Here is a 17,691-nt window from a genome sequence, read left to right on the forward strand (position 1 = left end):
CAAACACTGTAGAAGAACTGACTCCTCCAAGTTAGGCTCTGACCTCACACATTGCAGCATGCATGCATCACATCTAACACACACACACAGAAACAGAAAATGAAGGTGTAAACAAACAAACAATTACCCCATAGCTAACTTATCATATTCCTGATGGGAAGCTGAGGTTAAATCTATTATCTTTAAAATCAGAAAGTCCAGCAGCACCGGTCACGTTTTCCATGCTGTACCACAACACTCCAAGCCAGTCTTTAGCCCCAAACACTTGTCAGCACATTACAAAAGGAAGTCCCACCTACATACACTGAACTGAAATTTATTTTAAAAGCTAAAGAACTCTTTGTACATCCTTTATAAAACAAATATTCCAGACTCAGAATTAAGCAATGAGTGTTCAATATTATAAAGCTGTGTGTAGAGTAGTTTAAGTAGTGGTAACATTTAACCCAGGTAAAAATGTCACAGAATTCAAATCATGACTTGGATCTTCAGTGATTCAAGTACTATGGTCTCAGTAAGGGTTTGGTCAGTTTTAAGATACATCCCTTTGGACGCAGTGTCCAGGAGTCTTTCATTACCAATCCCCATCAATTCACGGTAGGGTAGCTGGCCGCAGTAGCAAGTCCACAATGGTTGTTCCTGTCTTTGGCTATGTGGACGAAGCCGTCCATACCCCATTCAGGACCCCAGCTGAAAGAGATTCAAGAAAACATGAGAATGATTAATAATTAACACTTGAAAAAGTAGGACTGAACTTAGCGCTGAGTGCTCTAAGATCTACACATAAAATACACAGAGGCATTCATCCCTGTTTACTGTCAATGCTGGTGCCTTCATCTCCTTCTTTCACTTTTTTGATAGGATCTCCCACTGAATCCAGAGCTCACAGCCCCCTGATGGCCAGCCCTGGGGGTACAGTGTGTGTTGCAGTACACGGCTTTTGAGGGTGCTGGGGATACGAACATAGGTCCACAGGACTGGGTGACAAGTCACTGCCTCAGCCCCTCACTTATTTTGAGATAGGGTTTTGTGTAGCCAAAGTTAACCTCACTGGTTCCCTAAGAGGATGCCCTTGAATACTTGGACCTTGACCTCCAGTATTGGGTCAAGGTCCAACCATATCATACCAGGTGTTACATGGTGGTGCTAGAGACTGAACCCACAGTTCTGCATATTCTGGGCAAGATACATCATTGAGGCAAACTAGATTTTAACAGAATGATGTCTCCACAACCAATGTTATGTTTTATCTCAGTGAAAGATAATTAGTTGTGAGACTTAATTTTGACAGGCTTTAAGGCTGCTGAGAGCAAAATGAAGATAATACAGGGAGATGGGCTAAGGTTTCTGCTGGCCATCTCTTGAAGACTACAGAAAAGCATGCTGAAATCACACAGGTCTCATAGGCTTATTGAAATTTAAGCCAAATTTGGAAATTCATTGTTACAAATATGTAAGAATCTCCTCCACAAGCTTAGTTCAGAATCTAAAACACACCAGGACAGGCTCCCAAACCACAGAGAAACCCTGCCTCGAAAAAAACAAAAAAACAAAAAACAAAAGAACAGAATCTAAAACACAAACCCTTCACTCTGTAAGAAGTCCAGGATTTTAAAATTTGAATGTCTGTGAACTTGCATCTAAATATTGAAAACCCTAAAAGAATTCCCTTTTCAATTTAAAATACAACATTTTGAGTCTTACCTGTTCTTGACAATCCAAAATTTATTCTTAGCTGAATCTGTTCCTTCAAATCCATAGCCAACCACCAGAACCCCGTGGTCGAGTTCCTTGCTGCTACAGTCTGGTTCATAGTAGATGCCTGGCAGAGTGAAATGAACACTTGGTGAGAGGTCCCAGTCACCACGGGATTGTGACCCACCTTGTCCCCCACAATGTCACAGATCCCAAAGTCCCAAATTTGACTGGAAGATACTACTCAAAAAATAGTAGTGGTCATGTTGGGTGAGGTGGTGCATGCCCTAATCCCAGCACAGCAGAGAAGGTCTCTATGCCAGCCTGGTCGACAATAGTGAAATCCTGTCTCAGTATCTGACAGGTTTGATGTAGTTCAAGCTGACCTCCAACAGGCTATGGAGCCAAGGATGGGCCTGACTTGATCCTGTCTCTGCCTCCTGAGAGCTGGGATTACAGGAATGAATTATAAAAGAAAATCCTATTGTTGTAAAGCCTATGGAGATAGGATCCATCTTCTAGCTAGCATACCAAAATCATAAACCCTGCTACTCTTAAATCTAAAACAAGGATGAACAAGCTCTCTCCCCCTTTTCCTCTATTGAACGACAGGCTCCTTAAAAGTTCTAATTACAGCAATAAATCTTTTGGAAAAAGATCCAGCTATTGGAGAAGAGTTAGGTAAATTAGGGTCTATCTATAGAAGTAATTGATAATCTTTAAAGAAACATTTCAGATGGTGGGATGGCTTATCAGGTAAAGGTGCTTGTTAAAAAGGCTCAGGGCCTGAGTCTGATTCCGGGGTGCACACAGTGGGAAGGAACGACTCCTGCAAGTTGTCTTCGCACCTCCATGTGCATGCATAGCGGTCACACTCATCCCCAAATAAACGCATCAAGATTTAAAGAGAGGGTGCTGGAGAGATGTCTCGGCAGTTACGTGTATCCACTGCTCTGGCAGGGAACCTGAGTCTGGTTCCAGCACCCACTGGGTGGCTTACAATTGCCTCACTCCAGTTCCAAGGGATCTGATGCTTCAGGACCGAGGGCACCTGCACTTACATGCACCACTGTCCCCAGCATAATTAAGAAACCTTGAAAATGCCCAACCGATCAAAGAGAAACATCTGTACATTAAATGTAGACTCAAAATCCCCATCAGTCCTAGAAAGCAAAGCTCATCTGCAAAGGCAGGGTGGCACTAATTCTAACAATTACCTGAGCGATAGAACTGGAAAGACGGATGGCTTGCATCCATTGCCACAGCAATAGGCCCCACAGTTGCCACGGCCTTCATGAGAGCCTTCTCTTGCTGAGGGATATCCACGTATCCTGTGTCATTAGCCACAGCAAACTCAGGTCTGTACTTACAAGGTCCATCCTTTGAAAGTTAAAAGAGAGACTCGATCACAACTAGAAACAAAACCTTAGCGATGTTCAGTTCATAATGTCAGGTCAATACTCACAATCCAACCCTCAAAACAAAAGGCTGTTAGATATCCACAAAGTACGAACTATGAAAACCATGTCTGGTAATGTTTCTGAAAACAGAGAGGAAACAAACCAATTACCTTTGCTTCATAGGGATAGGACTCCTCTGAGTCCAGACCTTTGTTGTTCAAAATGTACTGGAAGGCATAATCCATCAAGCCACCATTGCAGCCCTGATTGCCTTCAGCCCGGGAACAGTCCACAAGGTTCTGCTCACTCAGGGAGACCAGTTTGCCAGTCTTAAGGAACATCTGTCCTTCCAGGGCCCCACTGGCACTAAAAGCCCAACATGAACCACACTGGCCCTGGAAAGAGAAAGAGATAAGGGGTTTACAAGACAAAGATAGTTAACAGCTTTTACATGTGCCTTTAAACAGGAAGCTGGATGTGGCGATGCGTGGCCGAAATCCACTTGGGAGATTCTGAGCTTGGGGCCAGGCTAGGCAATCGTGAGATCCTGTTCCATTCACGCTCCAAAGGTGTAATATGCCCAAGAGCAGACAGACCAAAATACTGTGTAGGGTCCAGGCTAAAGCACAGGAGCAACAGGCAGTTGGTGGCTACCGGAGGAGGGGAGTCATCATCTTCAGTGATGCTGTCAGTATGGAGTTGCCCAGGCTCTAGAGGGTGGATAGCTACGCCACACCTATGTGTGCACGGTAGGCTGGGTGGCCCTGGTTAAACTCCAGGGGCTACAGAACAAAAAGGCCTGAGGGTGAGATGGGTACTCGTTGGGGGTGTTGGTGCTGATATGGTTGAGGGGAGAATGTTGGGGGCTGAGTGTATAAAACTGCCAAGAATAATAATAAAGAACTCGCATATCACACTGCATTATAGCAAATCCAGATCCTTCTTGGCCATTCTGTGGGAAAAGGTATGAACCAGACAAGGTCACACCTGATTCTTTTGGGGGGCAGACAGGGGTAGGTGTGTGTGTGTGTGTGTTCATGCCAGAGGCCAACCTTGGGCATTGCTTCTCAGTCACTATCTACCTTGTTTTCTGAGACAGGCTGTCTCACTTTTGGCTGGAACTCATTGACTTGGCCATGCTGGTGGGCCAGTAAGCCCTGGGAACCTATCTGCCTTGCTTCCTACTTACTGGCGAAGTGCTACCACATCAACTTTCTCTCTCCCAGGTGTGGGCTGTGGGGATAAAACTCAGGTTCTCCCACTCACACAGCTGAGACGTCTCCCAGCCCTCATACCTGATTCTTCACGGGAGTCACACAACCTTTCTCTCTCCAGTCCACAGACTTGGGGATCTGAAGCATCAGAGGCTCCTGAAATACCTTCCCCTTCCTGTGCCTCTGGTGCTTATAGCCATTCACCAACTGCCGGAACTCCTCATTGGTCTTCCGAGAAAGACAAAGAAAAAGTCGAAGAGGTGAGATAATTTTGTAAAAAGAAAACAGAAGGTACAGAGAGCTTGTATCACATCACACTCACCATGTCCCCAAAGGCGTTCATCTCCATGGTGAAGCCATGTTTCCCCTCACTGTATTCCCCATTGTGCAGCTCAATCATCTTCATATTCTTCTCCCACACTGCTCTCCTCCACTCTTCCTCATTCTAGAAGCAAACATAGAACTGGCAGTTTTTATTTTTGTTAAAAATCGAGGGGAAGCCAGGTAGGTTGGCAGTCTTTAAATCTCAGTACTGGGGAGGCAGAGGCAGGCAAATGTCTGTGAGTTTGAGGCCAATCTGGTCTCTAGTGAGTTGCACGACAGTGTCAAGGAGGAGCTAAGGGGCTGGAGAGATGGCTCAGTGGTTAAGAATACTTGTCTTGTGGGTGAGGACCCAGGTTTAATTCTCAGCACCACACACAGGTCACAACCATCCATAACTCTAGTTCCATGATGCATAGGATACACTGACATAAATGCAAGCAAAACACTCTTTGTAAGTCTATAAATAAGTCTTAAAAAAATCCAACCCACCCGCCGAAAGCATTTTTCCTCCCGAAAGCATACAACAGGGATATTTGTGCTCTGTTCCGTTCACAGTGGGTGTGTGATTGGGATGCTCCCACTAAGAGCTGGCTTCTAGAGAATACTACTGTCTAGCATTAAACTTCCAAGGGCAAGGAGGACCACTCACTCTCTTGAGACACTGGAAACGTTACATACCGTGCCGTACAGCCTTCTGTGTGTAGACTTCCACTGGTGCCATTGGGCACTAAACGTGTGATTAAATTTTGGAGTGGCTAAGGCTGTCCCCAAGCACAGGGCAGCCAGGAGAAGTAAATGATTCATGGTTCAAACACCTAGGGAAGGAAAAGAGGAAATAAGGATCTGACAAAGCCTTTTTATTTTATTTTAATTTTTTTTGGTTTCAGACAGGGTTTCTTTGCAGCTTTGGAGCCTGTCCTGGAACTCAATCTGCAGACCAGGCTGACCTTGAACTCAGATATGCCTGTCTTAGTCTCTCCCCCGAGTTCTGGGATTAAAAGCACGTGCCACGACCACCCGGCTAAACATTTAAACATTTTTCTTTCATGGACAGAATCTCTGGTAGTTCAGGCAGACTTTGCACTCTTATTTGGCCTCATCTCTCAAGCGCTGTGATTTTTAGTCATGAGCCATTAGGCCAGCAGCAAACCGGTTCATTTAAAATATTAGTTAAAACCACCTTAATAAAACAGAAATGTCTTTACACGTGTTAATAAGTATGGATGTGAGTGGAGAAAAACAAGCCAGAAATTAATCTTTGAAATTTACTCGATTTGTGGGGTGGTGGTGGTGCATGCCTTTAATCCCAGCACTCGGGAGGCAGAGACAGGAGGATCTCTGAGTTCGAGGCCAGCCTGGTCTACAGAGTTCCTGGACAACCAGGGCTACACAGTGAAACCCTGTGTCGATAATGATAATGAAAACTTGCCAAGTAAGTGGCATAGAAACTGGGATAAACTCTTTTCCATTATAGTGGCATGATAGTCTTGAGTCTCCCGGTACTGTATGACTAAGAAACTTAAGGGGACAACTTGGTCCAGGTCATGTGCTGACAGTGTTGAGAGAGCCCAAACGGGGGTTACAGAAGTCCCCTCACACTTTAAGTAATGCACAGCTGGGGACCGGTCTGAACAGAGTTTCCAGAATGGAAGCCTCGAGGCGATACCCTCCCCCGGGTGATCCCGGCTCGGGTTAGGGGCCCACGCTGGGCCGGGGGGTGGGGGTGGGGGGAGCTTGTCGTCTGCTCCGCCCTCGTAGCCACCGCCCACGGGTGTTATGGCGGCACAGGGAGCCCTGGGCCCCCGTGACCAGCTTCAGGGGGGTCCTGCTGCTGCCCCTTCGGGTCCCATCAGGCCCAGAGTCAAGCGGCCTGGCGACGACCCCGCTTGGCAACACGGACTCCGTCACTCCGAGGAGGCCGAGGGATCCCCCACCCCGAGGTCCTGGCCCAACCTGGGGTCCCCAGCACGGGTTGCAGATGCTGTGGTCCCGGGATCTCCATTTTCCTCCCTATAACCGCTCGCGCAGCGTTTAGGCCCGCTGGGGTCACTCACCTGGAGCAGCCAGCTACTTACGAATACTCCACAAACTAATATTCTGGAGGTCGCCGAGGTCCGAAAATCTGGCCAAGGAACGCTGGGCTCGGGCTTTAAAGCCTCCCAGGCTGCGGCCCCGGCAGGGTCCGCCCCCGCACCGCCATTGGCTGTGTCTGCCTGGGGGCGGAGCCTGCGGGGCTCCAGGCGCGTGACGCCGCCAGGTCCTAACCTGTCCTGCTGTGTGACCGCCTGGGGCCCCCGGCTGACCTCCTCCCTGGAGGATCCGGGTCCACGCGGTGCCTTGGTCCAAAAAGATAAGCTCCGGAACAAGGGTCTGCTGCGGAATATCCACCCAACCCTTCTGCTTTTAGTTTTAAGAGTTTTGGATTAAAATCTGCGGAGTGGGAGTTTATATATAATCCCGTGATTTCTGTTTAACGCACAATAAGGCTGGGTCTAAGTGGAAGAAGGCAGAGCCATGGGCAAGAGTCTGGGCGGGCTTCCATAGAATTTAGAAAAGTCTAGAGATGGGGGAAATAAATCCAATAAGATGAAGTCATGATCAACACGTAGCTTCTCCCAGCACCGTACTTCCTGTCTTACCTATTCACGGATTATTCCTTAGCAGCCTTTCTCTCAAACCTACAAGACATTATTCACATGGTGTGTGTGTGTGTGTGTGTGTGTGTGTGTGGCGGGAAAGGTTGGGTGGTGGCTTTACAATAAAGAGGGGGGGGGTTGAAAACGATGAAAGCTGCTTTTCCTTCTCTGCGTTGTGAATTGTTTTCCTTAGTCTTAAAATGCTTCTGGAATTTGATGAATTCGCTGGAAATGTATATACATTTATTTTAGATAGGGTTTCATATGGTTTCCCTCTGTACACCAGGCTGGGTTTGAACTCACAGGTATTCTCCCGACTCTGCTTCTCAGATGTCGGTATTAAAGGTGTGAAACACTAGTCTGGCACAAGGTATTTTGGTGCTATCCCTCTCAGTTTCCTCCTCCCAGCCTCCCCTCACTCGAGAGGAGTAATATTTAATATGAAGCCTGTAGTTGTGTAGTTTGAAGAAATTATTTGGATAGGGAAAAAATATACAGATATAAAGACTTAAGGACAATAATTCAGAAAAGTGTCATTTTTTTAGTCACATAAGAATTTTTTTTTTCTGCCAGGCAGTGGTGGTGTATGCCTTTAATCCCAGCACTCAGGAGTTAGAGGCAGGCACGTATCTGTGAGCAGGAGGCCTGCCTGGTCTACAAAGTGAGTTCCAGGACTGGCTCCTTAGCTACTGGGAAACCCTGTCTCCAAAAGCAAAAGAAAACGAACAAACAAACAAAAAAAGAGCCGGCCGGTGGTGGCGCACGCCTTTAATCCCAGCACTCGGGAGGCAGAGGCAGGTGGATCTCTGTGAGTTTGAGACCAGCCTGGTCTACAGAGCTAGTTCCAGGACAGGCTCCAAAGCCACAGAGAAAACCCTGTCTCGGAAAAAAAAAAAGAAAAGAAAAGAAAAGAAAAAAAAGAAAAAAAAAAAACAAAAAAAGGACTTTTTCTATTGGCTATTTTGTTTAGTTCATTGAGTTGAATAAAGTTTAATTTCAATATGTGATCTTTAAAATTTGCAATGCCTTTATAATGAGGTTTAACATAGTATTTTTATTTTGATTCATTTATTTGTTTTTGCGAGATAGGGTTTCTCTGTGTAACAGCTCTGGCTGTCCTGGAACTTGCTTTGTAGACCAGGCTGGCCTTGAACTCACAGAAACCTGCCTCCCTCTGCCTCTGAAGTACTGGGTTTAAAGGCGTTTGCACCACCACCTGGTTAAAGTGGTAATTTTTAAAAAAACTTTGACAGGTGGTGGTGGTATGCACCTTTAATCCCAGCACTTGGGAGACAGAAGCAGGTGGATCTCTGAGTTCATGGCCAACCTGGTCTGCAGAGTGAGTTCCAGGGATACACAGACAAACCCTAACTTGAAAAACCAAACTAAACCACAAAACAAACAAAAACTCCAAAAGAGCAACAATAATACTAATAATTTTAAAAGTCATATTCAGGGCTTGGTGAGATTGCTCAGTGTTAGGGTTGTCTGAAGCCAAGTCTGAGGACCTGAATTCAAACTCAGACACCTATATGGTGAAAAAAGAGATCCAACTCCCTAAAGTTGTTCACTGGCCTTATGGGCTGTTGGCACATGCACATCTATGCAAAATGAGTTTTTAATTAAAAGTGTCTTCTTTAAAATACATATTCATGCCAGGTAGTGGTGGTGCACACCTTCAATCCCAGCACTTGGGAGGTAGAGGCAGGTGGATCTCTGGGATTTCAAGGCCAGCCTGGTCTACAAGAGCCTAATTCTAGGTCAGGCTTTCAAAGAAACCCTGTCTCAAAAAAACAAAACTAAACAACAACAACAACAAAACCCCAAACCAAACAAAAAAACATATTCACACAGCCGGGCGATGGTGGCGCACGCCTTTAATCCCAGCACTTGGGAGGCAGAGGCAGGCGGATCTCTGTGAGTTCGAGACCAGCCTGGTCTACAGAGCTAGTTCCAGGACAGGCTCCAAAGCCGCAGAAAAGCCCTGTCTCGAAAAACCAAAACCAACCAACCAACCAAACGAACAAAACATATTCACACAAACAAAAAGCATATTCACTGCAGGAAAAAAGATAGAAAAATAGTCTTCCCCATAGTCCTCTTCTAATTTTCTTTTTAAACAAGAATGAGGTGATGGCTCAGCTTTCCCAGAGGAAGCCAGATTAATTCCCAGGATGCAAACTGTGGTTTATAACTGCCTGTACCTCTAACTCCAAAGAGCATATGCTGTCCTCTCCTGGCCTGTGCAAGTGACTGCTCACTGTGGCATACTTATAAACTTGTGAGCACACACACAAATGGAGTTACTATGCATATGTGTAAACATAAAAAAATTAAAAAAACTAAATTGAAGGTGATAGATAAATTTTGTGTCTCAATTTAAAACAGCAAAGACAAATAGGCTTTCTAGAAACACAGGCAGTTTTGTGTGTGTGTGTGTGTGTGTTTTCCCTGAGTCAGGGTTTTTCTGTGTAGCCCTAGCTGTCCTGGAACTCGCTTTGTAGATCAGGCTGGCCTCGAACTCACAGAGATCCAGCTGCCTTTGTCTCCCAAGTATTGGGATTAAAGGCATGTGCCACCACTGCCTGGCCTTTTTTTTTTTTTTTTAATAACAGGAACTTTTTTTGTTTGTTTGTTTGTTTGTTTTTGTTTTGAGACAGTCTTACTTATATGTAGTCCAGCTTGGCCTCAGTCTGAACATTGTCTTGCTTCAACCTCTGGACTGCTGGAGTTACAAGTATGTGCCACGGAATTCAGCTGGAATAAATTCTGTTGTTGATGGAACATGGTCTTGAGGAAGACCATGGATTTATATTTTCACACCCCCTTTTTTTATTTTGAAACAGTCTTGTGGTGTTGCCCAACCTGGCTTTGAACTTGGTCTCTTGAGTAGCTGGGTTTCCAGGACGGAGTCTCCAGACCAGGGTTCAAGCAAGTTTGTTTGGTTTGGTTTGGGTTTTCAAGACAGTGTTTCTCTATGTAGTCGTGGCTGTCCTGGAACTTGCTCAGTAGACCAAGTGGACCTCAGACTCAGAGATCTGCCTCCCTCTGCCTCCTGAGGGCTGGGATTAAAGGTTTGAGCCACCATGCCTGGACAATTTATTGAAATTTTTCTTGGCATCATTTTACTGCTCGAGAAGTTGTTCTCTCTCAGGTGTAACTAGAACTAGAAGTTCTCAGCTGATTAAAAAAAAAGTATCTCCTACCCTCAAGTTAATCAGTTTTCTTTTTAAAATTTTTTTTTTTAGCAACTGGGTGGTGATGGTACATGCCTTTCACCCTAGTACTTGAGAGGCAAGAGGCAGGTGGATCTCTAAGAGTTCATGGCCAGACTAGTCTATAGAGTGAGCTTCAGGACAGCCATGGCTACAGAGAAACCCTTTCTGGGGGGAACTTTTAAAAAAGCCATTTCAATGGTAATAATCATAGTTTTCAAAACAGCCATTCATGGATGGGAATAGGTACCCACCACCTCAGGTGGGCTGGGATAGCAGATTTAGAACTTGCTATAACAAGGAGATGAAGCAAAGAGAGAGAAGGCAATGCTTTGGGGTAAGGGTGGGGACCCAGTCGGGTATGCCCTGACTGATTGGAGTCTGTCACTTGGAAGCTGGGGGAGGAGTGACCAGAAATGGGACATCCTTGGGATTGACATGGGGGGACTTGGGTTTGGAGAACATACCTGGTGTGTTCAGGTTCATCCAGGGAAATAGAAGGAACAAATGAAGTCATCTGGTATTGAGTAAGGTGAGATTCAGAGCTATTCACCCAGGCAGTTGTTTCTTTTCTTCTGTGGGTCAGAGTTCTGTGCTGCTTAGCTGTCCCATTGTGTGTTTGTTTACTCTGTCTATCACAAGCAATCTAAGTTATTTTAACACGTGGGTTTTATAGCTGCCCTTGGGCCACGGCTCCCAAGATTGCACTGGGGCGGAAAAACCTGCCTCAGCTCTAAGCTCTTCTCCTTAAGCAACTATCATCTCTCTGGCTGCAGGCCAAGCAGAAGTGCCCCAGAGAATGGCATCCCTCCGCCTTTTGGTGTGTGATGTGGTCGTCTTGGAGAAAGCATGGCCCCCCCCAAACCTAACTTAAGTCAAAGAATATTAAATATAGGAGACGTGGGAGACAGCCATTAGATAGGAGTGGAGGTCATTATTCCAAATCAGTGTCTACTTATACCTACCCATAGCCTGTTACAGTATTGAGAAATAACGCACATACCAGTAACTTAAGAAAAGTTTGGAACATGAAAAGGAGCCTAATCACTGTTAATAGCATATTTCTAAGTGCACTAACAGGCCAGTGCTTTCACCACTAACCCCTCTTTTTTGGCTGTTTCCTATTTGATTTCTACTTATCTTGATGAATACTAATTCTTAAGACAGTCATGTTTTATTCATGTGACTGAGCCTTAGCTCCATTTTTTGATAAAATACAGTTGGCTGAATTTCCCAACTCCTGTTTTCCTGACGTGTATATACTGACATGTTTAATCCCGTGGTATTCAGGACAGTGGCATCTCTCCAGTGTAACCACCCCTCCACATTTTTAAAATTCATGAAGTCAAGAATTAGTCTTTAAAAACAATATCCAGACTGGAGCTGTAGCTCAGCTGGAAGAGTGCTTGCCTAGCAAAGCATGCTGGGAGTCCTGGATTTGATCCTGAGTACGGCATAAACCAGTGGTACATGCCTGGACTCTCAGCTCTCAGGAACTGGGGCAGGAGGATGAGGCGTTCAGGGTTGTCCCCTGCTACACGCTAAGCTCAAGGCCAGCCTGGGATATGAGAGAAAAAGAGAATGAAAGAAACAATATGTAGTTGTTCCCCCCCACCCCCACACACACTGTGCAGACCAGGACTGGCTTCATTATCTCACATGGTGGAGGTCAGGAGTCCGAAATTGTCCTCACTGGACCGAAAACAAGGTGTCAGCAGCCTCTGCTGCTTCCTTGGCTGACAGAGCAGCACTCTAATCTCTGTGATAACACTGCTTTCTTCTACAGTTGTGCTATCTTTCTCTGGCTTTGTCCTCCACAGACATAGTGACTGCGTTTGGGACTCACACAAGTAATCATTCAGGGACAGTCTCTCCTCCCCGGGATCCATAAGCACATCTGCAGACTTTGCTGTAGAATATAAGTTTCTGGTTCCAGGAATTAACCTTTCATATTTTGGCAATTATGTTCATTCTGTCACATGTGACGTAAGTCTCCCTCCCTCCTTTCCTTCATTGACAGGGTCTCTTGCACCCCACGCTGGCCTCTAATTCCATATATAGCAGAGGACGACCCTGAACTGATCTCCCAGCCTCTACCATCCAAGGCTGGAATGATAAGTGTGTGCCATCACATCTGGTTTTATGTGGTTTAGGCATCCAGCCCTAGGCTTCATGAACGCTAGGCAAGCACTCTACCCAACTATAATCCCAGCCGCAGGGTCTGTTTCGTGACAAATCTGAAGAACACTGAGCTCCCTATTAGATAAGGCGGCCCATGCCAGGTGGTGGTAGCACACTCCTTTCTTCTCAGCAGTTGGAAGGCAGAGAAAGGCAGATCTCTGTGAGCTCAGGGTCAGCCTGGCCTACAGAGCTAGTTCCAGGACAGCCAAGGCTACACAAAGAAACCCTGTCTCAAAAAACCGAAACCAAACCAAAACAATAACAAAATGAAAAGTTGAGTCTGTTCTAACTAGGACATTTAGGTCCCAGGCTCCAGGGGAACTTCCCATATGGTCACTTCTTTGTTCCATGTAAGTCTCAAATCTATGCCTTGCGTGCCTTCCTGCAAACATTTTCTGCTTCAATTTTGCCTTGCAATGTTTGATCCACTGTTTTGGAAAAAAAACTTAATAAAATAAAGCATTTTAAGTGTGTATATGCACGGACAAACGTGTGTGCGCCTGTATGCACACAAGCCATGGTGTGACATGGAAGTCAGAGGATGACTGTAGGAGCTGGGTCTCTTATTCCACCACATGGGTTCTGGCAGTTAAACTCAGTTCACTGGTTTTGGCGGTAAGCGCTGCTACCCAGTGATCCATCTCCCGTTCAGCCATTGTCCCAGGGTTTAAAGTAAGTGTCAGGACCCCCTACACAAGAATTTTTGCCATGACCTTTACTCTCTCCACAGCCATCCATCACATGAACCCTAACTGTGAAAGCATTGCTCAGCCAGCCCCCTCCCCCCCCAATGTTTCCGGTTCAGGCTAGGAGAATCGCTCTATTACGGTAGACCTAATTAATAAATTATTCCCTTACTCATGCAAGGACTTGCTCCCCCTCCACCCCCCGATTCTGTGTCTCATTATGGTTCATGGCAAAGACAGTGAAGATCTTTGTATGTGACAGTCAGGTGCACACACACCTGACCTGGGTTGTTTCAGGGGAAGGACGTCACCATCTGTGAGAACCCAGTGCTATGGCGATGAAAGCCTCGCTGGAACAGGCTGAGGCAGTGCTGATTCAGGTGGTATTGTAACTGAGCAACTCCGGAGCTTCAGGCACAGTTCTGAGCACCTCACACATGCGCCTGCTGTCACTCCTGTGACCACTGTGAGATGGTTCTCAAACTTCCTGTTGGGCTTGGGAAAGCAGGTAATTGAAGCCCACCCCTGGATCTTTTTATCCAGTAGGTTTGGAACAGAACTCTAGAATTTGTTTTTGTGTGTATAGGTTCATGTGTGTATATACGTGCCCACAGATGCCTGTGCATGTGTGTGCATGAGTGTGTGCACATGGAAGCCAGAGGTCTTAAGTCACTCTCCTTATTATTATTATTATTACTGTTAATAATATTATTATTATTTTGAGATGGTTTCTTTCTGAACCTGGAAATCACCAATTTGGGATCTGCCTGTCTCAGCCTTTCTTCCTAGCCTAACTCTGGGTTTACAGCCTCATACTTTGGTGTCTGGCTTGTATGTGGGTGCCGGGGATCTAAACTCAGCTCCTCAGGTTTGAACAACAAACACTTTACCTGTTGAATTGCCTCCCTAGCCTCTAGAGTTTGCTTTTTAAAAAGTTCCTAAGAGATGCAGATACTGTAGATTGGTAACATGTCAGGTCCCTTCCTAAAGTGAAGAAGTAAGTGCAAGATAGGCCAGCGCAGCTTTGAAAAGGAAGCTGAGCTTTTGAGCTTTTGCTGTCTGTTCTTCTGCCAGCCCCCATCACTTGCTCAGTCCCAGGACACCTGGAGAAGTAGAATGTGATTACTGGGGCCATAGGAAGTAAAGCTTCAAGACTCCCCTGGGCCAGTCTCTTGACTTTGATGCAGATGCCAGCTCATCTGGTGTCACCCTGGAAGGAGGAAAAGACAGATGAGCCATGCAGAAGGTATGTTGCTCAGTCTGGGCTGACATCTGAACTTTCCAGCCCCGCCAGACTTCAGGAGGTCATTCTGCCTTGTGCCTCCTGGGTGTGGCTAGGAGACACCTTCCCTAGAATGGATTCAAGGTCAGGTTCCTAAGCCTAATTAAGTACTGTGCTTAAGTGACAATCTCAGGTACTAAAAAAGTGGGGTCCGTTTATTCATCAATTCCAAGACCCAGTAATAAAAAAACATTTTTTATATATTTTTCAGATCACAGAAAGAACTAGAATCATGTAGTCAAGCATCCCAAGTTCTCTCCAGGAGTCCCTCAAAAACCCAAACCAAGGAACTCTCCCCATAATACACTTTGGAAGTTTTGCTAAGTTACTGACTCCACGGTCCCCTGATCCCTCCCCCAGTTTCCCCTTAGCAACAGCTGTTGCCTCTTTAAATAGGTTTCAGACCCATGACTGTGGTTTAAATAAGCACATCTGAGCTTCATCCTGAAGTCTACATGCCCCAACAAAGAAGCCATGTCTTTGAAGAACGGATCTCTTTCTGAATAAAGAAGCCTTTGTTTCCTGGGGCTCACTGCTAAGATGAAGTGCAAAGGAAGGGCTCAGTATAACGTATATAGTCTGACCCAAGCAAGCATCACCACAGCCAGGGTCTGAGCTGGGTATTTCCAGTTCGTTCATTCTGTGTTCGTATGAATGTGTATATACGTGTGCCACGACCTGGGTGTAGAAGTCAGAGAACAAGTTCTGGAATTTGGTTCTCTCCTACCATGTGGGTCCCAGGGATCAAACTCAGGTTGTCAGGCTTTGTTTTATCTTTTTTCATTTTAATTTTTTTTTGGTCTCAAGGAATGAGGGGCTGATTACTAAGGAGTGTAATTTGGGTAGTTCTCTCTACTTTTTAGGTTTTTTTTTCTTCCTTCCTGTTTTTTTGAGACAGGGTTTCTTTGTATAGCACTGGCTATCCTGGAACTTGCACAGTAGATCAAAGTGGTCTGAAACTCAGAGATCTCCTGCCTGTGTCTCTCACATGTGTGCCAAAACCACAGGATTTTTGTTTTTTTGTTTATTTATTTTTATTTTTGACAGGTCTTTCTGTTATAGCTTTGACTGGCTTGGGACTCACTATGTAGACCAGGCTGGCCTTGAATTTAGAGAGATCTGTCTGCTTCTGCCTTCCAAGTGCTGGGGTTAAGGGTATGCAGCCCTGACTCTACTTATTGTTTTTGAGACAGGGTTTTGCTACATCTCCCTGGTTAGCCTAGAACTCAGAGTCTGCTTGCCTCTGCCTTCCAAGGGGTGGGACTAAAGGTATGTGTGGTAAGTTTTCTAGTCGGACTTTCTTTGGGCTGCCAGCCCCAAATAATGACACAGAGACTTATTACTGGCGAAAGCTTGGCCTTTAGCTCAGGCTTGTTCCAAACTAGCTCTTAACCTGTTCCTATTAATCTATGTTCTGATGTGTGGCTCTTACCTTACTTCCTTTCTGAATGTCTGACTCCCTCCATGTCTCACTAGTGTCTCTCTCCACACCTAGATTCATCCTGAGTTCCTATCTCTGCCCAGAACTTCAACCTAACCTCTTCCTGCTTAGCTATTGTCTATTCAGCTCTTTATTAAACCAATCAGAAGGTGCCTTAGGCAGAGACACATCTTTATAGTGTACAAAAAGATTATCCCATAACAGGCATGTGCCATAATGTCCAGGGGGTAGTTTTCTATTTTGATTGACAGATTTGAGTCATATAATCTTGACTGTGAATGTTCCTTCCCACAATTCATCTGACTTTAATTGCATACACATCCAATTATGCATAGGTATAAGATAGTAAATAGGAAATTCCCCCTGAAAGTTTACTGGTGGACACGGTTTGTTTTATTGCACACACATCCAAAGCCAGTTCAGGCTGGGTTGGTGGTCCCCTTTCTATCCAGTTACAGTTGTAACTGTTTGGGTAGAAAGTATTCACACTTGATGTTTGTCAAGGAGAAACTTAATCCATTGTTTGGAGCGGGAAGTACATGTAGGAGGTGAGGTGCTTGGTTACTAGATGCCTTATTAGAAGAGAGAGGTGTCTGTACACAGCATGATAGGTCGGGGTCCTAGATTGCCAAGTGTTTAGACAGAAGAGGGGTGTGTGCCTCTCAGGTTTCTAAGCTATTCTCTGCATTTGTCTGCCTTAAAGGAATAATTGCTTCTTTTAAATGAATCCTGTTCATAAGATCATCTGCCCAGATGCTGCCCCTCCCCATCAATAAGCAGGTTCAGATGAAGGCAGAAGGAGGTATCCTGGCTTTGTAACCCTGCCATATGGTGACTGGCTTGGAGATTGGCTGTTCTACCTCAGTGTCTACACAGAATTATAGGTTTTCTGTCTAGGGAGCAAGGATCACACAGGTGGGTATTCTCAGGCTAATTAGCATGTATACTGGGATAAGGCCCCGTGTTCCAGAAAGGCACCCATTCCTCAGCACAGCCCTTCCAGCCCCTTACACTTTCCTGGCTTCTAAAGGAACTCCATGTGAAGTGTTGCTGTTCTGTGACTCTTAGTGCCTTCATTCAAGGAGGGTCACACCCAGGGAGCAAAAAGAAAGCGAGATGTCTCAGCAGGTTAAGGTGTCAGTTGTGGAGGTATGTACCTGTAATATCAGAGCTGGAGATTCAGACAGGATTCCTGGAGTTTGCTGGGCATCCTATCCTGCCTAATCAATGAGATCTTCAGCAAGAGACTCTTTCAAAAAATGAGATGGTGGCACACACCTTTAATCCTAGCACTTGGGAGGCAGAGGCAGGTGGATCTCTGTGAGTTCAAAGCCAGCCTGGTCTATGTGGTGAGTTCCAGGACAGCTAGGGCTGTTACAGAGATATCCTGTCTTGAAAAACAAAACAAAACAAAATGTGGAGAGAGTAGCTGAGGAACAGACTCACATCAATCTCTTGCCTGTATGTTCACGTTTACACGTGTGAGAACAGACAACTATATATACACATTCTGCAGACACCCAGAAAGAAGCAACAAGGGAGTTCCAGGCTCCCTGGGAGCATTTCAAAGCTTACAAAGGACATGAGAAATGCACGGGTTTTATATGTCCTGGGATC

At 45.5% G+C, this 17,691-nt stretch overlaps 1 protein-coding gene across 1 annotated transcript; it reads right to left on the minus strand.

The window, feature by feature from the left end:
• Positions 1 to 300: 300 nt before the first annotated feature.
• Positions 301 to 6,842, minus strand: LOC126502700 (procathepsin L). The gene is made up of 8 exons (XM_050143898.1): positions 6,688 to 6,842; positions 5,312 to 5,448; positions 4,632 to 4,754; positions 4,391 to 4,537; positions 3,266 to 3,490; positions 2,913 to 3,075; positions 1,705 to 1,822; positions 301 to 690 (listed from the first exon to the last, which is right to left on the minus strand). Exons 2-8 carry the CDS (start codon positions 5,435 to 5,437, stop codon positions 588 to 590), a joined length of 1,005 nt encoding a protein of 334 aa, XP_049999855.1. The 5' UTR covers positions 5,438 to 5,448; positions 6,688 to 6,842; the 3' UTR covers positions 301 to 587.
• Positions 6,843 to 17,691: the final 10,849 nt, after the last annotated feature.

This window comes from Alexandromys fortis, unplaced genomic scaffold (genome assembly GCF_014885135.2).
Source record: "Alexandromys fortis isolate MF-2015 unplaced genomic scaffold, M_Fortis_MF-2015_v1.1 scaffold_1, whole genome shotgun sequence".
Classification (NCBI taxonomy): domain Eukaryota; kingdom Metazoa; phylum Chordata; class Mammalia; order Rodentia; family Cricetidae; genus Alexandromys; species Alexandromys fortis.

Bases quoted from the DNA above. Each gene is read 5' to 3' on its own strand.
- LOC126502700 (XM_050143898.1), bottom strand. From the start codon at position 5,437: ATGAATCATTTACTTCTCCTGGCTGCCCTGTGCTTGGGGACAGCCTTA. The intron at 4,755-5,311 runs GTATGTAACGTT...GTTTGCTTCTAG, and splicing joins ACAGAAGGCTGTACGGCACG to AATGAGGAAGAGTGGAGGAG. The intron at 1,823-2,912 runs GTAATTGTTAGA...TCACTCTGCCAG, and splicing joins TTTCCAGTTCTATCGCTCAG to GCATCTACTATGAACCAGAC.